Source organism: Drosophila subpulchrella, chromosome 3L (assembly GCF_014743375.2).
Source record: "Drosophila subpulchrella strain 33 F10 #4 breed RU33 chromosome 3L, RU_Dsub_v1.1 Primary Assembly, whole genome shotgun sequence".
NCBI classification, from domain to species: Eukaryota; Metazoa; Arthropoda; class Insecta; order Diptera; family Drosophilidae; genus Drosophila; species Drosophila subpulchrella.
In genome coordinates this window covers 2,147,454-2,172,614 of record NC_050612.1, presented here as the reverse complement: position 1 = coordinate 2,172,614, position 25,161 = coordinate 2,147,454, and the positions used below count along the sequence as shown (strand labels likewise).

The 25,161-nt window shown below is 40.3% G+C and overlaps 1 protein-coding gene across 2 annotated transcripts; it reads left to right on the top strand.

Moving 5' to 3' along the window:
• Positions 1-11,300: 11,300 nt before the first annotated feature.
• Positions 11,301-23,669, top strand: LOC119554880 (survival of motor neuron-related-splicing factor 30). Of its 2 annotated transcripts, XM_037865967.1 has the most exons (4): positions 11,317-11,424; positions 11,482-11,640; positions 22,883-23,301; positions 23,354-23,669. In XM_037865967.1, exons 2-4 carry the CDS (start codon positions 11,638-11,640, stop codon positions 23,622-23,624), a joined length of 693 nt encoding a protein of 230 aa, XP_037721895.1. In that variant the 5' UTR covers positions 11,317-11,424; positions 11,482-11,637; the 3' UTR covers positions 23,625-23,669. The 2 variants fall into 2 exon arrangements, with proteins under 2 accessions (XP_037721894.1, XP_037721895.1); XM_037865966.1 differs by lacking the exon at positions 11,482-11,640 and having other exon boundaries at positions 11,301-11,424.
• Positions 23,670-25,161: the final 1,492 nt, after the last annotated feature.

The following is a 25,161-nucleotide window of genomic DNA, read 5'->3' as shown; positions in this document are numbered from 1 at the left end:
TACCCCGACTATCAGATACCCGTTACTCAGCTTAAGGGACTAAAGGGAAATGGAGATATGCACCTACCGGCGGAAGACAGATTTAAGCGTTAGAGTGGGCGTGGCAAATTTTTTTTGGGTCAATCGATAGCTATTGACGAGACCAATGCAGTTCAGTTAAAATATTGTTTCTAGCATGCAAATCGTGGGCGCCACAGGCTTGGGCGGTTCGTGGGCGTTAGAGTGGGCGTAGCATATTTGCGTAACAAACATGCGCTGCGCACAAGGCAACGGAATCTAAATCTGAGATCCCGATTCTCTATCTTTGATAGTTTCCGAGATATCCACGTTCATATTTACGATTTTTTCAATTTTGTGGGCGTAAAAGTGGGCGTGGCAAACTTTTTTTATCAACCATAGGTATTGATGAGAACAATACAATTCAGTTAAAATTTTTATTCTAGCATCAAAACTGTAGGAGCCACAGTTTTGGGCGGTTTGTGGGCATCCGGACAGACGGACATGGCTAGATCGACTCGGCTAGGGATACTGATCAAGAATATATATACTTTATGGGGTCGGAAACGCTTCCTTCTGCCTGTTACATACATTCCGACGAATCTAGTATACCCTTTTACTCTACGAGTAACGGGTATAAAAACAGGGATAGAGCCATATCTAAGAGTACAAAATATAATTTCAGCACATCAATTTGGCTTCCGGGAAAGTCTAGTTCCTTGAGCTGCAGCAATATTAACTTCATACGTACAGCGCGCACAATCCAAAATACTGAGAGCAATCACTGGGGCACCTTGGTATGTTGGGAACGAAAACATTCATAGGGATCTTGGCATTCCACTACTAAAAGATGAACTACAGGGTGGCTGATGAAAGCCGCTACCAAATAAAATTTAAATAACTTTTTTTCTATTTAATGAATCTGGTTAATTTTTTTTTATTTTGCAGATTGACTTTTACATTTAACAAAAATGGATAACTGGGACACTGAAACAAGAATTTGGATTGTCCGCCGCGTGAAAATTCAAATGAAAAGTTTTCGAAGTCTCACGGGATTTCACTTGTTCCTTATACTCATTTTTCGTATGGCCTGTCACGTGCCGGTGACACGTCCTAAGTGAAATCAATTGTGAAAATCAGAATTTTTCCATGAGTTTTCACTTATGAAATCACTGGCAAGTGACACGTCCCAAGTGAAATCACTTGTGAAAATCAGAATTTTTCAATTAGTTTTCACTTGTGAAATCACTTGCAAGTGACACGTCCCAAGTGAAATCACTTGTGAAAATCAGAATTTTTCCATGAGTTTTCACTTATGAAAATATAGAATTTAAAATACATACATTTTTAATTACATTTAAATTCATTTTAATTAGATCGTATTATTCAGATTTTCAATAAGGGGACAATTATTGTTAGTATTTCTGTAATTTTGTTTTTTCAGTTTGTTTTTCACGTTCGTCATCGCCTTTCTCAAACATTTGTCCGGGTCTTTGGAGTCCTTGGCAAACGCTCCTGAAAAAATGTATGGGCATATGATTAAAAAATGCGTTTTACTTTTTAATTTGTATATTTACCTTATATAGCTGTGTATAAACCCATTGCGGGATTTTTTTGGCACAAAACATTTCGTCATCCACTTTCGGCTAACAAAACATACCTTCAAAATTTACGTACTTTAAACTAAGATCAATGCACAACATCTTAAACTTAATGTAGCACTTACCTGACTTTATTATATTAACTAAGCGATTGAAGTAACTCTGCTGCGCACAATTAAAATGGATGCTTCCCTTTCAATCACTCAATCAGAATGCACCAAGTCTTCCTCTCATTTCTTCTTGACTTCTTTTGTTTTCTCTTCGCTGTTGGCGCGTGCCACTGCACCTATGCCCTTTCTAAAGCGAAAAATATCCGACTATATAATTTTTACTTCTTGAGAAAAAATTGAATATGAATTTTAAAAAATGTTAATACTAAAATGTTTTTAGTATTGAAATAAATTTTAACGGACTAAATTTCTATAACTTAACTAAAAAATTATATTGTAATAAAAGTGTATAATAAGTGAACATAACATTATAAGTATCTATAATCAAATAATTTACTTTTATAAAACAATATTAGTTGATTTGTTTTGATATACAATAATGCTCCTAAAATATTAGGGCATTCACATGTCGCTGCGCGACTAAAATTTTTCCGCCGAAATATTAGTCACTAGCCGAACATAACGGATGACTCAAAAAAAAAAAATAACGGACCGGCCGAAATTTGTCTCTGCGAGCGCGGAGTGCAGGCAGATTATAAGACAAGAAAGAGAGGGATATCTCCTCCAGCGGCTCAGCGTTTTAGGCACAAAAAAAAAACAAAAAAGCTTTTTGCCTTGAGCCATGTCACCGCGTCCCTACTGCAGAACTGAAGGGCAGACAGTCATTACAGTCAATTATGTACAAAGATTTGGACTTATTCCCATATAAAATTCAAATGGTCAACAAACTGAACGCTGCAGACTTGCCGATTCGCTTGGAATTTTGCCAGAAGATGCTTCAAATAGTGGAAGAGGATGGAAACATGTTGAACTGTCTTTTCATGTCTGACAAGGCCCATTTCGATTTAAACGGCAGCGTAAACAAACAAAATTGTCGAATATAGAGTTCTTCCAACCCACAGATACTCCATGAGACGGAATTGCATCCACTTCGTGTCACAGTGTGGTGTGCAGTTTCATCACGCTGCATTGTCGGGCCCTACTTCTTCAAAGAAAACGGTCACACAGTTACGGTTACTGGAGACCGTTAATTGAGCATGTTGAGAGAGCTTTTCTATCCAGAATTACGCCGAATGAGAATTTCTTTCAACTCTGTGTGGTTTCAGCAAGATGGTGCAGCTCCTCACATAGCCCAACCTGTTATGACAGAATTGCGACGAAAATTTCCCAATAAGCTGATATCCAGAAACTCCACATTCCGTTGGCCACCCAGGTCGCCTGACCTTACTGCACCTGACTTTTTCTTGTGGGGTTATTGCAAACAGGAAGTCTACAAAGCAAAACCAATAAATTTGAATGAACTAAGGCAATCCATTCGAGAAACAATTGCGGCTATTCCTGTCTCAACTCTCCAAGCAGTAATGAACAACTTTTTGGTAAGATGCCGCACATGCATCAACGAGCAGGGGGGCATTTAAATTCCATTATTGAATTGAATGAGCTTTGACATGAATAAAAGAAAAATGAATTCCATACACTGAAAAAAAATTATTTGAGTTTCGTAGCAAAATTCATCAGCACCCTGTATATAAACAATACACGACCTACCAAACAAAACTTACTTTTCACTTAAATCATCTGGCAAGGGACTTACTCGGATGTCTGACTGGACCCCTTATCGACGCAACGATCTTTCAGTCCAGCAGATTACCTGTCCTGAAGTTGACAATGCGTTTTGGGCGGACCGTATTTAGATCTGTGATATCTGCATGGAAATATCGCAATTTAGCGTAGTTTCCTGTCTTTGCAGCTTCTGTAAATGTCGTTATGGGCAACCGAGAGGAGGGCTGCGTGAGCACCGGCTATTAAGTGACCCATGATGGCCCTAATGGCTAGGGGGCACTGCGCCATCTTGATAAGATATTTGCGACAGACGTTCATAGGTATAGAGGGTATAGAGTCGTCACCTGGTGGTAGAGTGTTGATCCAGCAGTGTAGGTGTTATGATGTGTTGTGAGGAGTTGAATAACTCCCCACAAATATAAACAGCAGCAGATGGCCGGCCGCTTACCAGATACGCGGCGAATTCGCGTAGTAACGGCGCGGCGAGGAGAGCGAGAGAGTTTGGAGACCAAGGATGGAGATCGAGAGAGAATGGAGACTTCGCGGGCAGAGCAAGAGTGCCGTGTGCAAAAGCGGATAACGGAACTCCACCGGACTTTGGACTCTCCCGTGAACTTTGGACCGGGAGAAGAAGTGCCACATCTCGGCAGTGGAGTGGCACACAGGCGTGCCACAAACATCATGGGAATCAGCGGGACGGCAGCTGTGGGTACGTGAAGGACAAGTGGGTCAACCAGGAGGCACGGACTTTGGACCCGGAGTGGAGAGATCCAGCGGGCCGTGCGCAAAAGGGAAATAACGGTTCCCGGAGGCCCTATATAAGGCCGCAGAGCGCTGGCAGCTGGATCAGTCGATCACAAGGAGTCAAATCGTCAAGATCACTCAGATACCAAAGTGAACAATAAAACAACCGGATAATCTACAAGGGAGCAACAGCAAGTCGAGTCGCCAGAGAAGCAGCGCCGTGGGAGCCTACGAGGAGCGAGATTGCTACGTCGAGACGTTCGGGATTGGGATACCAGGAATCTCCGAATTGAGACGCAGGTTGCTGAGATCCAGAGGGCATCACACGGCTAAGTCGAGGCGGTCGATTAACCCTGACCACAAAGTCCTGGCGTTACGCCTGGAAAGAGTATAACAAACCAGAAGGGAGAGCGGTCGATCGGTACGGTCTCGAGTGGAATTGTCCAGGAGAGCCCTACGGATTCGACTTGCGAGGTCCCGGAGCGGCGTGCCCGAACCCCGAGTATAACAAGCCAGAAGGGAGAGCGGTCGATCGGTACGGTCTCGAGTTGAATTATCCAGGAGAGCCCTACGGATTCGACTTGCGAGGTCCCGGAGCGGCGTGCCCGAACCCCGAGTACCAAAAGCCACGCGGAAACGTCCCGGACAAAAAGCAAAAGGGTGAGGCTAGGGTGGAACAATCGTTTACACTAGGCGTGGAAGCGAAGTAAGGCGCGAGGCAGCTTCCTGGCGTTCCGCCTTGACTGTCCGCGCGGGCTGAGCAGAAACCCCAGTGGGACCATCCGCGACAGAGCAAGGGACAGGCGGCGGTGTGTCGAAAGGAGCGATCCTGGAGAGCGCAGTTTCTGTTCACCCTAGTCTGAGAACGGTGACGCTTCCCTAAGCCCGTACGGCCGATACCCCTCGCGAGTCCGAGTCGTTACCAGCAGTCACCAAGTCATGCGTGAGAAAGAACAGCGAGCGAGCGTCTTCAGGGAGCTGCGAGGATCTTCAGGGAGCGGCGAGGATCTTCAGGGAGCTGCGAGTATCTTCAGGGAGCTACAGGACTGGAGCACCGAGGCATCAAGGCGAGAGGTCGTCGAGTCAATCAGGACCGTCGGAAGCACCGAAGGTCACAAGCAACGAGTCAAGGCCAACCAAGCGACTAAGACACTTGTAATAATATACCTGCAATAAACCCAATACAAACCCGTGAATTCTGTGCTTTCTCACTGAGCTACTGGGCGGTCACGTTAATATAAGTTTGGTGGGACGAACACACAATATACTGAGCTAGCCGCACGAATCTCGTAGCGAGCAGACCATAAAAATCTGTTCGTTACAGTGTTTTCCATTCATGCCAGCGTAGTGAAAATTGAATTCAATTTTTATAAGTTAGAACCGTTTGGACCGTTTTAAAAAACGTTTCTTGACCATATCCATTTTTAAGCAATATATTTGGATGTTCCTTCAAATCACTTTTTTTATTAGATAAATAATGTACGTTTTGGCGCAACAGGTAAAAAGGGTTTATTTTCAAGTTGAGATCAATTCCATGGGTTCGAGCCCTCGAAAGGCCCTCGGGCCTACACCAACAAAAGTTTCCTTATAAGGGTGCCATTGCAGTTCAAATGCATTTCCTTCTCAATAAAATCCAAAAACGCCAAGCAATGATATCACCTAAAGCCTAGTACTCACATCGACAAAAACTGCAAGCTAATCATGGGAGTGAGCGAGAGGCAAATTCGGGGCTAACGCTTTTCGTCGGGTCTGTTTTTCAGCACGGTACTCAGATGAGCTATGGAATTACCGGAAAAATACCAGATTTAGCGAATGATTTTGGATGAACGCTGTTAGCCGCGGCCCAAAGAAAAAGAAATTTAATCTTTGGCGGTGTTCGTGCAAGGGTGGTGTGGAAACTATAAATAAAAAATGGATGGAGGAACGAGGTCAGTGCAGTTGAAATAGGACGCCTAATCCAAGCTGTAAGGAATAACACAACAGGGCAAATCCTCAGAATAGTTGTAAGATCTGGTCAAAAGAATTTGGTTTCGTTGTTCTAATAGAAGTATATTTTTAGAGGAACCACCAGTAATACGATCTCCGACGACTTCTCCATTAGGACTGCAGATACCACCACCAGCTACTTGGCAGCTTATGCGGAGCTGGAGGACCCGCTGGCTTCTATAGGGAGGAGGAATATAGGGCGCAAGCTAAGGAACAGTTGGAGAAGCCACAGCCAACCACTGCCAGGATGCTGGGCGACTTCCTGCAGCATCAGCGGATCAACCCCGTTCCCAATACGGCTCCCACTTCCTCAAGGACCAATATGCCTGTTGGGACTCGGAGCTGGACTGCAGTTGACGCGGGTAAGATAGCGATGCATTCGTGCGACGAGAAGGAAGCTTTAAACTACTTATTTACATAAATAAAAACATTGGTTAATCATTATATTCCAATTGTTTGAATTTCTTTGTGCACCAGCAGACTCTTCTTTTTTAAATTGCTCCAATTGATTTGTTTTCCGTTTGGCAACAAAAACAGCTGCTTAACAGTAAGACCGTGCTACATGCATTGCGGGTGAACTTTGAATACTGCGGTCACACTACAAAGAGTACGATTTTTGACTAGTGAAACTCTTAGCTTTAATCCTAGTATTCAGATCGACTAAGAGTTTCACTAGTCGAAAAATCCTATTCTTTGTATTATGAGCAAAGTTTTCAAAGTTCACCCGCAATGCATGTAGCATGGTCTTACTGTCAAGCGGCTGGGTTTGTTGCCAAACGGAAAACAAATCAATTGGAGAAATTTAAAAAGGTGGAGTCTGCTGGTACACAAAGAAAGTAGAAGCCAGCGGGTCCTCCAGCTCCGCTTAAGCTGCCAAGTAGCTGGTGGTTATGGTGTACGGAGTCCTAATGGAGAGGTCTTCGGAAATCATATTACTGGTGGTTCTGCTAAAAAGATTATTCTATTAGTACAACGGAACCAAATTATTTTGGCCAGATCTTACTTTCTTTGCGAGGACACGTCCTGCAGGAGAGCGAAGGCCCACTCGGCATGTTCCTTCCCACTGGGATTCTCTAGTGGATCTCCTCCAGCGCTTCAACTATTCTGCGGAGTTGCTCCGTTGTGGTATTGCTTCCTGTCACCGACAATAATGGGCAACAGCTTGGATTAGGCGTCCTTTTTCATCTGCACTGACCTCCTTTAACAGTTTTTGGGGTTTTTCTTCCATTTAAAATTTTTAAGTTCCCCACCGCTTCTGCACGAACACCGCCACAGATTAAATTTCTTATTCTTTGGGCCGCGGCTAACGGCGTTCATCGAAAATTCACTCGCGAAATCAGGTATCAGCGTTAGCCGCTGACTACTAGGTCGATGTGAGTAATAGGCTTTAAGCCTAATCCTCAGATCGGCTAAGAGTTTCACTAGTTCAAAAGTATTACTGCATGACCGCAGTATTCAAAGTTCACCCGCAATGCATGTAGCATGGTCTTACTGTCAAGCAGCTGGGTTTGTTTTATTAACAAACGAAAAATTGAAAGACTATGAAAAGACGAATCTGCTGGTACAAACAGAAAAAGAAATAATTATTATTAATTATTAATTAGTAGCTTAATGCTTTCTTCTCTTGTCACGATTCGCAATATGGCAACATGGGCCTTGAGAGATTGGGAGCCGGATTGGAAACGGGGTCGTTCCGCTGATGCAGCAGGAAGTCGCTCAGCATCCTGGCAACGGCTGGTTAATGGATCTTCCAGCTGTTCCTTAGCGGGCGTTATCTTTTCCTCCACCCTATAGAAGAGCGTCCTGCTGCTTTAGCTTCCAAGAAGCTGGTGGTGGTGGAGTCCTGTGGTTCCCCAATGAAGAGCTCGTCAGAGATCAGTAATACGATGTGGTGGTTCTGGTTAAAACATACTTCTATCAGTACATTGTTACCAAATTGTTTTGGCCAGAACTTACATTCTTTGCGAGGACACGCCCGGCAGGATGCCCATATAGGGAGCGAGGTCCCACTCGGCATGTTCCTCCCACTGAAATTCTCTAGTGGATCTCATCGAGCACTTCAACTATTCTGCGGATTTGCCCTGTTGTGATATTGCTTCCTGTCGGTAAAGTCCCACAATAACATGCTACAGCTTGGAATATACGTCCTTTTCCATCTGCACTGACATCCTGCAGGGGTTTTTGGGGTTTTCATACCATTTTTATTTTTTTGTTTCTATAACGCGTTAGCACGAACACCGCCAAAGATTAAACTTCATTTTCTTTGGGCCGCGGCTAACGGCGTTCATCGAAATTCACTTGCTAAATCTGTTATTTTTTCTGGTATTTCCTCAGCTCATCTGAGTACCGTGCTGAAAAACAGACCCGACGAAAAGCGTTAGCCGCCTTTTTGCCTCTCGCTCACTCCTATGGTTAGCTCGCGGTTTTCGTCGATGTGACTACTAGGCTTAATCTCGTAAAATATACTGAATAATAACACTGGAATACTGAATCGATTTGCGAGTGCGGTCCCATTTTCCGGTGAAGAGAGTTGTACCTATTTTTTTCCATCTCTTTCTAGCACGTGTATTTCTTATGAACGAAAAAGTTTCTGAAGCGGATACCCCCTATGTGTGAATGGGGTGTAAAACTGATAGTTTAAGCCTAGTACTCAGATCGGCTAAGAGTTTCACTAGTCGAAAAATCTTATTCTTTGTAGTGTGACCGAAGTTTTCAAAGTTCACCTGCAATGCATGTAGCATGGTCTTACTGTCAAGAGGCTGGGCTTGTTGCCAAAAGGAAAACAAATCAATTGGACCAATTTAAAAAAGAAGAGTCTGCAGGTGCACAAAGTAATTAAAATAAAAATAAATGAAATTTTCATCGAATGTTTTTATTTATGTAAATTAGAAGATTAAGGCTTCCTTCTCGTCCCACGGATGTTTCGCCATCTTTCCCGCGCTATCTGTAGTCCAGCTCCTAGCTGGCCAATACTGGCTGGTGATGGCTCCTCCAGCTGTCCCTTAGCGGGCGACCTTATTTTCTCTTCCCTATAGAAGCCGGCTCGTCCTCCATCTCCGCTTCAGCTGTCAAGTAGCTGGTGGCGGTGGAGTCCTCAATGGAGAGCTCGTCGGAGATCGAGCGATGTCCCATGTTCCTTCTCTAGTGGATCTCCAACTCCAATTACCAAAGTTATGGAACTTAGAAGTCTAGTTTTGGGTTCCCATTCTAGGAGCCACTGGAAATACGGAAAAATCGGACATAAAAATGGGTTAAAATTTTGACCCTAGCATAAAAGAAATGTTTGAATATAGATTATTAGAGAATTCAACAATAAACTCATGGAGGTATGCCACTTCGAAATCGGGATCCAATTACCAAAGTTATGGAACTTAGAAGTCTAGTTTTGGGTTCCCAATCTGGTAGCCATTGGTAACACGGAAAAATCGGACATGAAGATGTGTTAAAATTTTGGTATGGCAATTCTTTTCAACTGTTCTGCGGACTTGCCCTTTTGTATTTGTATTGCTTCCTGTCGGTCAAGTCCCACAATAATGGATAATGGGCAACAGCTTGGATTAGGCGTCCTTTTTCATCTGCACTCCATTTTTAATTTTAAAATTCCGCACGAACACTGCCAAAGATTAAATTTCTTATTCTTTGGGCCGCGGCTAACGGCGTTCATCGAAAGTTCACTCGCGAAATCTGGTATTTTTTCTGGTATTTCCTTAGCTCATCTGAGTACCGTGCTGAAAAACAGACCCGATGAAAAGCGTTAGCCGCCTGTCTGCCTCTCGCTCACTCCTATGGTTAGCTCGGGGTTTTCGTTGATGTGAGTACTAGGTTTAAGGCTAGTACTCAGATCGGCTTAGAGTATCACTAGTCGAAAAATCGTATTCTTTGTAGTGTGACCGAAGTTTTAAAAGATCATCCGCAATGACGATTTAAAAAAGACGAATGCACAAAGAAATACAAATAAATGGCATGTTCAAGGGATGTTTTTATTTATGTTAATAAGTAGTTAAAGGCTTCCTTCTCTTGTCACGAATGATTCGCCATTTTCTCCGCGCCATTTGCAGTCCAGTTCCGATTCGCAATGGGAGCCGGATTGGGAACGGGGTTGTTCCTCGAATGCTAAAAAAAAGTCGCCAGCATGCTGCCAACGGTTGGTAATGACTCCTTCAGGTGTCCCTTAGCGGGCGCCCTGTTTTCCTACTTCCTATAGAAGCCAGCGAGTCCTCCATCTCCGCTTTAGCTGCCAAGTAGCTGGTGGAGGTATAGTCCTGAAGTTCCCCAATGGAGAGCTCGTCGGAGATCGCATTACTGGTGGTTCTGCTAAAAAGGTACTTATATTAGTACATCGTAACCAAATTTTTTTGGCTAGAACTTAGTTTCCATCTCAATGGGTTTCTCGAGTGGATTATCTTCAGCATATCAACTATTCTGCGGATTTGCCTTGTTGTGGTATTGCTTCCTATCGGTGAAGGCCCACAATAATATGCAACAGGTTGGAATAGGAGTCCTTTTACATCTGCACTGACCTCCTGAAGCAGTTTTATTGGTTTTCCTACCATTTTGAATTTTTAGTTTCCACACCGCTTTTGCACTCACACCTCCAAAGATTAAATTTCTTATTCTTTGGGCCGCGGCTACCGCCGTTCATCGAAATTCACTCGCTAAATCTGGTATTTTTTCTGGTATTTCCATAGCTCATCTGAGTACCGCGCTGAAAAACAGTCCCAACTCCTATGGTTAGCTCGCGGATTTCGTCGATGTGAGTACTAGGCTTTAGCCGCGGTCCAAAGAATAAGAAAATTAGTTTCCTTCCATTTTTAACTTTTAGTTTCCATACCGCTTTTGCACAAACACCGAAATTCACTCGCTAAATCTGGTATTTTTTCTAAATTATTCCTCTTGAATTTTCAAAACATGTAACATGCCTTTAGCTCACTCCTATGGTTAGCTAGCGGTTTTTGTCGATGTGAGCACTAGTTTTTACCTGCTAAGTATCAGTGGGTATAAAAATGACAAAAAACAACGAAGACAGGAAATATTGCTTTGTTTATTTTAATAAAAGGTAGCAATATATTTAATTGCAGAGAAATTTAAAAATTAGTTTGTTAAAAAAAGATGTTGAAATTGATATTAAAATAAATGAAAAAATTGTTTAAATAAATATTTTAATGAACCGTACATAAATGGTATTTTTTAAAACTGAAATGGAGTTCAATGGTATTTATTTTTACGTTAAATGGAATTTTTATCATTAAAGGTGCGGTCACGCTGTTCATAAGGTTTGTTGCGTCTAGCACTTGTTTATAATTAAAATTATAATTAGTTAAATGGCGGACGATCTACAAAACTACAAATTGCAGTTGCAACAGGTTTGTATATTTCCCTAATTGTAATTATAACAATAACATTATATTGTCTCTATACAGGGGTGCCTCAGAACCCATTTCAGCGCTAAGTCGTGTTGATGTACATAAAAAAACTTACAAATAATGGGCTCTCTGCGAATTCTATGGCACCCCCGAAACTTTTTTTTTATGATGACTGCTTTCGCTGTTTAAAAATCATATATTGTGACATTTGTGATGGTAATAGTCAGTCCTTATTTTGAAATTTATCTACCCAGCAGAACCATTCAGAATGGTACATGGTAGGCTGGTATGGTAACATTAGCATGTCCTTCAATTCATCACCGCACAAAAGTGGCACCTTTTAAGCACTAAAAAAGCGGTTTGCCTCCGTTGCGTTTGGCCGTGATGATTTTGTGCCAGTGCTGAATTGTGGAACTGCAGGGTACTGTTAAGACTATATAATCGAATAAGTCATTTTGCTTACCAATATCACCCCATACGAATGAACAATGTTCATTGTACATGCAGTGACGAACTTTAGTGTTAGCACACTTAGCATCTTGAACTTTAAGTGCGCTTTTCTTCCTCTATAAATGTATTATAAAAATCCAGAAAATTATTTTGAATTAAGGAAATTTTTTACAATAAAATTAAATTTGTTTCATTGAAATATGTCTTAAAACAAAATTTTTAAAATTAAAAAACCAAAAAAAAGCTGGATTGTGCAAAACAAAAGTTTTGGTACGCTTGTGTCTTTTATAACTACATATTTTGTTAAAACTTCACCGATTTGTTTGCTAAATCCGCTTTGTCCTTAAATCTTAAGTGGTATAATGCTAAATTAGTATCATAAAATCGTTTTAGTATCTTTAGTTACACCAAAAATGGTAATATATTTTTGCATGGTTAGAGTCCTTTACAACGCCATAAAAGACTCCCAACGACAAGAACGGCTTCAGGGCACCAATTAACAAGTATAAGTAGTACAACTGACCCTGATCCTGAAAATAAATTATTATTTTTCGCAGAGATAAGGGTGTTTATTTTTTTCTTTTTGTATATAACCATTTTTGGTGTAATTTTATTAAACTAATTTTTTGGTATTTTAATTTTAAAACCTTTGTTTTAAGAGATAATTAAATGAAACAAAATTAATTTGATTTTCCCTTAATTCAAAATAATTTTGTTGATTTTTATAAAATATTTATAGAGGAAGAAAAGCGTACTTGAAGTTCAAGATAAAAAGTGTGCCAACACTTAAGTTCGGCACTGTAAGTATACTTCATAACCAACATATCGAAGCCTTAAACCTGCGGAAAGGAATTTTTAATCATATGAAAGAGGAAAAATGAGCCAGAAGTCGATTTTAATACATACATATCCCCTTTCGAGCTCTCCGCCCTGTTCCTGACATCCTGAAACAAATTTTTTTTCTAGCTGCCATAAACGTGTACTTAGTTTCTTCCAGGGCCGTTCAAAAGGTTATCGGTTGAATGTTCTTTTCCAAGCCCTTCATATTCTAAACTTAGATCTTTGCCGAGTAGATCTTAGGGTTGAGACACCTACCTTGCACACTTAGTGATATGGGTCGGCCCATGTGTCGTCCATTTTGTCAGCATGAAAGTCCTTTAAAACGTCATAAAAGGCTTCAAACGGTAAAAACGGCTTCTGGTCACCTAATCAGTAATTTAAGCATACTATTGAAGCTTCGCCAGCTTCAAGATTGCAAATTCCGCGAATAGATCGGTTATATCATATACCTTGTCTGGTCTTTATATATGCAACTTAAATTAATCATTGCAAGTCGCAAGTAATCAAATGCAAGTTTTGGAGAGTTTTTTTTTTTCTGGTTTCATCATGAGGCATATTTCACTGGCAATATATTTTATTCAACTCTGATCTGATTCCAAATGCTTAAAATTTCTGTAAGACTTTTTTATAAACAATTTTATTTTATTTTTCTCTCTGGTGCAAAAATAATTAACGAGTCAGAAAACCTAAATCTGGTCCAGTTGTTATTTAAATGCACTAAGGAAATCGATTCAAATTTGAATCGCGTAGCATCGCCGTGAATCTTTGCACATGTTATCTTGTTTAAACATATGAATTCAGATTTAAATTGAGAATTACAAAATTATTTTGTATTTAGAAATTTGTATTGCGCCTTGAAGGAAATGTTAATTTTTGTGTTCGAATTTGTATTCAAATAAATCTCATACTTTCCCCAGCTTTAAATACATATATACACAAAAACGCATAAAATATATATAAAATATATGTAAGCAAATTTAAGTGTCATGCAGCGGAACAAATTAATGTTATTTTGTTTTTTACATGCATACTCTGTTAAAAATTTAATCTAATCAAATGTAATAAAAAACTTGGAAAGATTTCGTCTCGGCGAAACGGGTTTTTGGGATTTAAAAATTAAAAATAATTTTAAGGAAAACTTTTAAAACTATTAACAAAATCTCAAGCTGAACGGATAAGCATGTTTTTAAATTATAAAAATCCTATAAAGTACAGACAGCATTATCGTTGAAATCGGGCAAAATGTAAATATGCATATGGGCCGTTCTTTTACAAACCGAACACCTTTTTTAAGTTGACATTTTTGATTTGCCTAAAACTTTTTTTACATATGTATACTATTTGGTTACAATTTTTTAAAGTTTGTAAAAAAAAAGCTATTTATCAAAAAGTACCCTCTTATCAAAAGTACCCTCTATATCTCCACCTGTAGTTATCCGATTGATTTCATGTCTTTTGAATTAAATCCTCTGAAACCCCGTATTTTAAAATACATTTTTTTAAATACAAAATTTTTAATTTCCTAAAAATAAAAACAAATTTTAATTTTAAAAATTTTAACTTTTGACCACACAAAAAAATTTTTTTTTAATTTTAAAATATTCCCTCATTCGTCGCCTACAATCGGTTTTTTTATAGGTTGGAGCCATTTTTTGTTTTCAAGATATCGAATTTAATGAAATAAGCCCTCTGATATTTTCAGCAGCCATCTCGCTCGCTCTCATTAGATCCTTACGGCGTTTGTATTTCTGAGTTATTTAACAACAACAGATGAGTGCATTGTCATTTGCGACTTTTCAGAAAATTACGCTTTTGTACTTCAAGATTCGGTGCTGGGAGTTCATTTGAATAAAAACCAAGCAACAGTGCATCCGTTTGCGATTTATTTCAGGAATGATGAAGGAGAAATCGGTTTTAAAAGCCTGGTAATGATTTCCGAATGTTTGCATCACGATACAATAGCTGTACATGTTTTTCAACAACACTTAGAAGATTTTTTAAAAGAAAATTTGGCGAAGGTAAAACAAATAACATATTTTTCGGATGGAGCTGGAGAGCAATACAAAAACAAAAAAAATTCCAAATCTAACGCATCACCTGAAAGATTTCGGTTTAGAGGCTGAGTGGCACTTTTTCCCCACATCTCACGGCAAAGGTGCGTGTGATGGCTTAGGCGGCACAGTTATAAGGTTAGCCGCCAGATCTAGTCTGTAAAGAGTAACTAACCCAGTACAAACGCCCTGGGAGTTATTCGAATGGGCATCCAAGTCTATACCAAATATAACAGTCAAATTTTTAACTAACGCGTAATATGCTGTTGAAGAGAAAAAGTTGGAAAAAAGATTCCAAAAAAGGATGACTGTTAAAGGCACTTTATCCTTTCACTGCTTTATACCAAAAGCCCAAAAATTAGCTAAAGCTAAGCACTATTCATAACAAGAAAAATGGACTTGTGTTAAAATAATTACATAATAAATGTAGTAAATATGTAAGGAAAAACCTATAAAAACAAGTAAAATAAACTTGAATTAATAATTTAGAATTGGTAAAATAAATACTTATTTGATCTTAATTAAATATATTTCCTTTTTTATTTAGAAGTTAACAACAGATTGTTAAATAATTCAGAGATACAAACGCCATAAGGTTCTAATGAGAGCGAACGAGATGGCTGCTGAAAATATCAAATCAAATTATTACATTAAACTCGATATCTTGAAAACAAACAAGAAAGAACGCTATAGTCGAGTACCTCGACTATTAGATACCCGTTACTCAGCTAAAGGGACCAAAAGGAAATGGAGATATGCAAGCAGCAAAGCGAGATTGAAGTGGCCACCTACCGGCGGTAGACAGATTTAAGCGTTATGGGCGTTAGAGTGAGCGTGGCATATTCGCATAACAAACTTGCGCTGCGTTCAAGGCTACAGAATCTCAATCTAAAATCCCAATTCTCTATCTTTGATAGCTTCCGAGATATCCACGTTCATACTTACGATTTTTTGAAGTTTGTGAGCGTGGCAAACTTTTTTTTTTGGGTCAATCGATAGGTATTGACGAGAGCAATACATTTCAGGTAACATTTTTTCTCTAGCATCAAAACTATAGGAGCCACAGTTTTGGGCGGTTTGTGGGCTTGAGAGCGTGGCACTCTGCTGAGACAAACTTGCGCTGCGTAAGAAGCTCAGGAATCTGCACGCCAAATCTCAATAGCCTAGCTCATAGTTTTCGAGATATCAGCGTTCATCCGGACAGACGGACATGGCTAGATCGACTCGACTAGTGATCCTAATCAAGAATATATATACTTTATGGGGCCGGAACGCTTCCTTCTGCCTTTTACATACTTTCCGACGAATCTAGTATACCCTTTTACTCTACGAGTAACGTATAAAAATGCTGCTTCCCATCCTGTGAGTTCGCTTAATAGCGCCACCTTTGCCCCTAGGTCGCTCACGGTCTGCGTCAGCAAATCCTGTGCCGCCCTGCAGTGATTCAGGTTGAGTTGAATCAGTTGCATGACACTGTTGAAGGGCGGCACCACTAGTCCTCGACGGGAATTTCTTGGGGCTAGCCTGGTGGCTCGTCTCCTTCCTGCCAGAAGCCGCAGATAAAGCACACCGGTTTTTTGTTTAGACAACTGAGCAGCCTTGTGGCCCTGCTCGCCGCACCTGATGCAGCAGCCGGTTCTGTCGATCAGACTTTTGCATTTGCTTTAGTACAGCAGATGGCTCCGGCTCTCTAATGCTGCAGAGTGTCAAACCAATTCGGACCTCGCCCATCTTGATCACTACATTCCCAAGGGTGAGTTGTAAGCGGCAATCTCGACACCGAGTATCCGGGGCGTATGCTTCGTACTTTGACCTTACCCTCGAGCAACAAAGTAAGTTTTTTGTATGTTAGAGGTGGTATCAAAGCATCAAAAGCCAACTCGGAGATGAGATAGCTAACCCAGTTGCATACTCCAGCCCCTCCCCGCATCCCCGACGTTACTGCTGTTAGGTATTTCTCCACCGGGGGGTCCTCTCTAGGATTCCATTTTATTGCAATTACGCTGTCTTTATGCGGTGCACTGTTTTTTTTTAGTACTTTTGTGACCATGTTGCATACAGCACAATCATTTTCTTCTGATTCGAGCATACTGTCCCCACGGTCACAAGCAGCTGGCGACCTCCCCACCCTCAGCTCAAATCTCTTTGTTTATTTTCGAATCTCGGACAGACAAAAAACACGTGTTCTGCGACTTCATGATCTGACTCGCAGAGTAAACAGTTCGGATAACATTCACGGTTAAATATATTAAGATAGGGCTTTCAAGCATCCATGTCCTGTCAACTGTTACGATAAGTAGAAGTCCACATCTCCATGCTTGATTCCCAGTCATCTCTGTGATAAGCTTATAATTCTATCGTACTTTACCAACTATTTACCCACCTATCTTGACACTTAGCAATGGTTTATTCTCTACACCGGGCATGCAGGGCATCTACAAACGCGACCCCTGTGCTACCTACACGGAACTCTGCTGATTCCGCTGCCAGCCGGTCAATTGGTAAAATTCCTTATATTACCAACAACGCGTCCTGGGGCAGCGTGCGAAACCACAGCACACCCGCGGAGCACATAATCTCTGTATGGATTCGCAGTCCTGCATAAAACTTACATGCTTAGTGGCTCGGGCTCATTTGGGAGCAGTGTCCCCGACCCCGTCCAAGTATCATATTGCAATCTTTTTAGTCCTCTTCTGTTCATAGTTCTGGAAAGCAAGTGCAAGAGCAAGTCTGTCTCCGTGAGAGACGTGTCTTGATCTGTAGCGAGTGGGCAGTCTTAGTATTAGATGTACAAACTGGATTAATTTTGAGATCCCGAAAAATTGTATCTTTTCTTATATAGTATGGGCCACTTATCATGTCTTAAAATTTTGGCTTGACAGGATTCAATTCTTTTTATAGACGTGTTACAGGCAGTGCCCTAGAAGTGTATACCCTAATATAGACTAGGAATTATTATAAATTGGTTTTAAGAGTCGACTTTTCGCCGTTTGCCTTGTGAAAGCACAGGGTTCTTAGCCATAGCCCCGTTCAGGGTGATACTCAAACTCATTTAACATGTCTTGCACCAAATCTATCACCTCTCTTTGCAGATCACTTGTCGCCAGAAATGCAGTGTCATCTGCATTAGTAGCTGTTAGAACACGTCTGCTTCTGGGCGAGGGAAGATCCGGGGTGAATATGGTATAGTCTAGCACTAGCACTAGTCTAGGGTCTAGCACACTTCCTTGGGGAACTCCAGCATGTATAGGCCTTGAAGCAGACTTAGATTCTGGAACATCCACCTTAAAGGTTTTGGCAACAAGAAATGAGCGGGGGATAGGGGAAGAATAGACTTAAGCTTAAAGAATAAGCCCTAGTGCCAGATACGAAAGGCTTGCTTGACGTCTAAAACTACTTCGCAAGAATACTTTTTCGACTCAAAGACTTTAAGGATAAGGTTGAGCACTTTATGCATTTGCTTGGCAGCGTTGTGCAGACTTCTGAAACCAAACGGATGATTCGGAATTGCGTCCTGGAATAGATAAAAAATCTTGGAAAAGGTTAGCAATAGGCTTATGGGCAGATCGAATCTGCACAGCGGGGAGAGACGCCTTTCTTAGGAATCATAACAACATCCGCATGCTTGAACTGCTCCAGATAATATGAAAGAACAATCATAGTATTAAGTTTACGCGTAAGGAACGAAATAGCTGTTACTAGCAGAGCTGTAGCCACTTTCCCGTCAATACTGCCATGCCCAGGAGCCTAGTTCGGCTTTAGTCGCTTAATTTAGTCTTTAACTTCTTCTGCATCAATAAGTGTAATTTGAGAAGCGGGAACAGTCTCTTCATCTGTGGCCAATTCAAAAGGCTTAAATCTATCTCCCAAAATCAGCAAATTCTTTACCAAATTCATCATCTTTATTTGTCGAAGTACTTCTTAAAAATCTTCTTAGAGGCTGTCGCTTAAGCCCGCAAGTGCATTTCCACAGCTCGAAGCCTCGATCAGCATCCGGATCGGGGGAAAATGTCTGACTTAGCATCATAAAGAGCTTTTCTTAATAGTGATAATATAATAATGATAAGATGGCTAAGATCTTGTAGATGATGCATTTGCATCCAGCGGCGCCGTAGTGATCTCTTCTGCCTAACCTTTTGGTTTATTTCAGGATTTAAAAGTGGGTTAATTTGCTGTGGAACAGTAGAGTGATTATCGTCAGCAGTGGATGCGGCAGACAAGATCTTAAGAGTCATGTCAACTTAGATCAGCAGAGCAGAAACGAGAAATGCTTTTAGTGGCATAGACAGGATATTGCCGATCTATTCGCGACATTTTCAATTCTGAGTTTCGCAGGCGAAGCTGCGGACGACCTTGCTAGTATTTTATAAAAGTTCGTATTTGTGTGAAGATTGCTGTATTCCCCAAAACACCATAATTTTTCAATTATTATTTTTAATGTTGGAATAACTAATAGTTTTGTTTGGAGATACTTTTTGCATCAAACAAATTTTATTCAAGCCTAGGAAAAAGTTCAAAATGTAGACTTCACAAAAATTGATCGTTTTCAATAAGTGCTATATGGTTTAAGAAAAGTCTTGTAATATTCAAACTGAATTTAAAAGACCTTTCCATTGATGCCAAAATGTACATAAAGTAAGTTAAAACTATGAGTATTCTTCACGCCAAAAGGACGTTTATTTCGCTCTCTCGCACTGCCCTCCGCTCTCCCACGCCAACTCTCCCCAACTCTCCCCAATTCTCCGCTCCGCTCTAGAGCGCTTTAGTTAAGTTAGGCTTAAGCAGTTTCTATTTCAAAGTGTCAAAAGAAATATACACACTTTGCGCAATACCTCAAAATTGACCTCTCCAAGCGGAAGAAACTGCCGAGCTTTTGCTCCGAAGTGCTTCTTCTACGAACAACTTTTGTTGGATTTCGATCGTCTTCGGGACCCACACGGTCGATTGCTGTTTTGTTAGGGGTAAAACGCATAGCTTCACGATTCTTCCTGTCATGATCTTATAAACGGCTTTAACACACCAAAATTTCTTTGCACCAATCCACTTGAGTCAATTAGCCACCAATCCAATTGACAGGTGCTTATGCAATAGAATAGATGGTTGAAGAAATGCCCAAGGATGCGTAGAAGACCTTCGCCTTCGAGCGAGCTTTGGCCACGGTTAAATTCATTAAACCAGTTTTTCATAGTGGTATAGGATGGAGTTTCGGAGTTTCGCCATACAAAGATTTAAGTTCATCGACGCACTCTTGTATAATCCACGTCAAAAGTAGTTAAAAACAAGGAAGAACGCTATAGTCGAGTACCTTGACTATCAGATACCCGTTACTCAGCTAAAGGGACCAAAGGAAAATGGAGATATGCAAGCAGCAAATGCGCCACCTACCGGCGGTAGACAGATTTAAGCGTTGTGGGCGTTAGAGTGGGCGTGGCAAAGTTTTTAAATCAATCGATAGGTATTGACGAGACCAATACATTTCAGTTAAAATTTTTTATCTAGCATGAAAATTGTGGGCGCCACAGATTTGGGCGGTTTGTGGGCGTGAGAGTAGGCGTGGCATATTCGCGTAACAAACTTGCGCTGCGCTCAAGCCTAGGGAATCTAAATCTGAAATCCCGTTTCTCTATCTTTGATATTTTCCGAGATATCCGCGTTCATACTTACCATTTTTTGAAGTTTGTGGGCGGTTTGTGGGCGTTAAAGTGGGCGTGCCAAACTTTTTTTAGGTCAATCGCTAGAAATTGATGAAAGCAACACATTTCAGTTAAAATTTTTGTTCTAGCATCAAAACTGTAGGAGCCACAGTTTTGGGCGGTTTGTGAGCGTTAGAGTGGGCGTGGCACTCTTCTGAAACAAACTTGCGCTGCGCAGGAATCTCAGGAATCTGCATGCCTAATCCCAGTATTGTAGCTCTTATAGTTGTTGAGATAGTTGAGATCTCAGCGTTCATACGGACAGATGGACAGACGGACAGACGGACGGACGGACAGACGGACATGGCTAGATCGACTCGGCTAGTGATCCTGATCAAGAATATATATACTTTATGGGGTCGGAAACGCTTCCTTCTGCCTGTTACATACTTTCCGACGAATCTAGTATACCCTTTTACTCTACGAGTAACAGGTATAATGATTGATCGAAAATGTTCACGAGTTAATTTCATTTTTCTGCCGAGGTAAGTTTTTGATTAGTCTTATCGATATCAAAGGGTGTCTTACATGAAAAAGTTATATGGAGCTTTTATCGATAAAAGCTTTTTTGGGAAAATGACAATTAATCCCAATATGGCTAAAAGTGACCTAGGCCAGAAACTTTAACAGCAGCCCTCGTATTTAACTTTTGTTCCGTCAAAACACTTATGCCGACTCGGAAGAGCTTCCTTCTTTCTTCCTGCTACGTTCTTTTCATCGAATACAATATACTATTTTATTGCACGAGTAACGGGTGTAACTAGCTATTAAAAAAGAATCCAAATTTTAAATTCTTGTAATTTTTTGTAATCTTTTAATATATAATCTATTATAATATAAATTTTACTATAATTATTATTTAACAAATACCACATACCAAAAACACTTTCGAGCAGGGTTATTGAAGTAAGATCATGTCCTTGAAAAGGTACAACTATTTCATTTCAGATAGTGTAAATTAAAACAAGGAAGAACGGTATAGTCGAATACCTCGACTATCAGATACCCGTTACTCAGCTAAAGAGACAAATGGGAAACTAAGATATACAAGCAGCAAAGCGAGATTGAAATGCGCCTCCTACCCGCACCCGCGATCTCAATATATGGTTATGTGGGCGGTAACCGTGGGCGTGGGTCAATCGATAGGTATTGACCAGACTAATACATTTCAGTTACAATTTTTTTTAAGCTTTTTTCTAGTTTAGGCGGTTTGTGGGACGAGTCTAATACATTTCAGTTACAATTTTTTATCTAGCATGAAAATTGCGGGCGCCACAGGTTTGGGAGGTTTGTGGGCGTTAGAGTGGGCGTGGCATATTCGCGTAACAAACTTGTGCTGCGTACTAGGCTACGGAATCTAAATCTGAAATCCCAATTCTCTATCTTGGATAGTTTCTGAGATATCCGCGTTCATATTTACGATTATTCGAAGTTTGTGGGCGTTGATGTGGGCGTGGCAAACTTTCTATGGGTCAATCGATAGGTATTGATGAGAACAATATTTTTCAGTTAAAATTTTTATTCTGGCATCAAAACTGTAGGAGCCACAGTCTTGGGCGGTTTGTGGGCGTTAGAGTGGGCGTGGCACCCTGCTGAAACAAACTTGCGCTGCAAAAGATGCTCAGGAATCTGCATGCCAAATCCCAGTGGCTTAGCTCTTATAGTTTCCGAGATCTCAGCGTTCATATGGACGGACGGACAGACGGACATGGCAAGATCGACTCGGCTAGTGATCCTGATCAAGAATATATAAGGGGTCGGAAACGCTTCCTTCTGCATGTTACATACTTTCCGACGAATCTAGTATACCCTTTTACTCTACGAGTAACGGGTATAAAAAGCAGATAATGCCAGGGAGTGTAAAAGCAGATAATGCGAGGGAGTGTAACAGCAGCTACTGCAAGGGAGAGAAAAAACTTTTCGCAGTAACTGCAGGACTTGCTTCGAGCAGCCAGAAAATATCCTTACTAACTTATTTATTTTTTGTGTCAACTTCGCGATTTCGCAAGCAGAAGGAATAAGGATGCAGTGGGTTTTTTGTCCATCCAGCTTAGGCGATGTTAGGGGAAAAGCGTGACATTATCCTGCAGTTATTTTCCCGCTGGGTATAAACTCAACACTTAGTGTAATAAGCAAAAACATCAAATGGATACATCAATATACTTTTGAATTTTGTATTCTTTTCTATTCTATACGATGATAAGAATATATTTCTTTTTACGTAAGTTTATCCCAAAATAATATAACATATAAAGGGCTCAACATCAAGATGATTTTTTTACAATTGAATATTTCGTCCGATATTCTTACCGTATGGTGAGGAGAATTTATTTCTTCGTGTGGAAAATTAACTACATATGGTACAAACTATTATTATAAAAATGTAAAATAAAAATAATTTTAATTTAAAAATTTTATTTTTAGGTTGAAGCAGCTCTTCAAACTGACCCAGAAAATGACGAGCTTTTAAAACTCAGAAGTGATCTTGGCGAAGTCATTACTCTTACTCGCGATCTAATACAAACTCAACTAGAAGAACAACATAAATCCTCATATGTGGAGCCGTCTTCAACTAAAACAGCGTCCTCTAATTATTTCGACGAAATTGAAGCTGCACTTTTAGAAGCAGAAAAATTAGTCTCAGCTGCTAAGATTTGGAAGATTGGGGACAAGTGTCAAGCTAAATGGAAGGAAGATCGTCAGTACTACGACGCAACTATTGAAGATATATCAAGCAAAGGCGAAGTCAATGTTATATTTGATGCCTATCAAAATCGATCTACGACAAATGTCAACGAGCTGCGAGAACGCACTACTCGCAACGAAGTTTTTCCTTCCAACAAGTATTACATTATATCAGCTTTCAAAATTAAGTTTGTAACACATTTTTTACAGGCGTCACAGACCCAATCAAAAAGAATACTTAAAAAAACGGAAGCAAAAAAAACAACAGCGATTCAAGGACTTGGAAGAGGAACGTGAATCCGACAAAAATAAATGGCTAAACTTCACCACTAAAAATCAAAAAAAAAACGGTTTAAAGGCAAAAAGTATATTCGCCTCTCCGGATAATGTAAGCGGCAGAGTAGGAGTCGGTACATGTGGGACTGCAGGAAAGGGAATGACTGATTTTACTGTGGGCGAAAAATATAGAAAGGGTCTTTAAACTGTTAAGTTAATTTCCGTTAAAATAAAATGTAAAAAACATTTAGATATTATTATTTATTGTTATAGAAACAAAAAAGTAGGAAACGCTAAAGTCAAGTGCATCGACTATCAGATACCCGTTACTCAGCTAACCAACTTCAAAATAAACTTGCATGCAGTTCCACAATTGAGCACAATCGCCCAATCATCATGAAGTCGACTGCGACTTCCGCATAGCAGCCAGCGACGCCGACATAGCGGCCAGCGTCGCCGGCAGAGCTGAGCCAACGGCGGCAAAGCAGAAGCGCTCTCAGTCGGCAACCGATTTGATTTTTTGAAAATGCTTAGAAACATGCATTTTAGGCATATTTTTCTTTAACTTTTTGCATCAAAAAATTTAAGTTTTCAAGTCGAGGAAAAAAGTTCAAAAAGGACATTTTCACACAAATTTGTCCTTTTCAATAAGTACTGAATGTGTTAAGGAATGTGTTGTATCATTCAAACGGCATTTAAATTACCTTTCCATTGATGCCAAAGTTAACAAGATGTAAGTTCAAATTATGAATATATTTAACTTTTTTTTGTGAAAATACTTTTGACCACCCTTGTATATTAATATATATATATTTTTATTTAACGATTTGTGTTATAAGCTGCCGAGCTTCTTTGACAACAATTAATTAATAAACTAACACAATCTAGGTAGTAATTTAAATATACTCTTTATTTTCGTTAGTTTTACAATAGTTTTTCTGATGATCCGTAGAATTTCCTTTATCGCGCGTTAGCAGCTTCTGCGATCGCTGCAGTTCGAATTGCAACTGCTCTGCGCGAGAACTTACGACAGTCAGAAGGAGAGAGACTTAACAGGAGCTTTCGAATGAGTGGTAGAAAGAGCGAGTTGATGCTCTATTTACAGAGAGTTGTATTAGCTGCAGCTCCGAGCATCCTCCCCCCTGTTGAAAAATCTGGGTACTCAACAATGGACTTAACTGGCAGGACGCAAAACTTGGTAACCGCTATTTTTGTTGTGCCGGACGAAGTACGTAGAACCGGTCGAAGTGTCCTGGAGTAAGCACGTCAAGGTCGTCAGGATTTTCTGAAAGTGGTGCAAGAGAACGGGAATTAATTATCGCCTGGATCTGGCAAACCAGGGTGCGTAGCTCAAAAAAACCCGATATAGATGATCCCAACGAGCGATCCTAATGGTGTTTTGCCATTTTTACGGCGGCTTCTCATAAACCTTCGAAGGGTGGAGAGCGAGGGGGTATAAAACGTAAATCAAAACCGCTTGCCAATGCGGGCGCTCCCTGCATGCGGCCTTTCGGCAGATCAGCCATTATGTGTTTGACGAGACGAGGTCTAGATCTACATCAAATTTTTTATTTTCAAAGTTTTTTTTTATTTTGCATTGCTATTTATTTATTGAATCTCCCCTTGGATACTAACAATAAGTGTATCAAATCTTATACTATTGACCTAACCTATTACTATAACCTAACCTAACAGTCATATGACTGGGATTGTTAGTTATAGCCTAGTACTCTCATCGACGA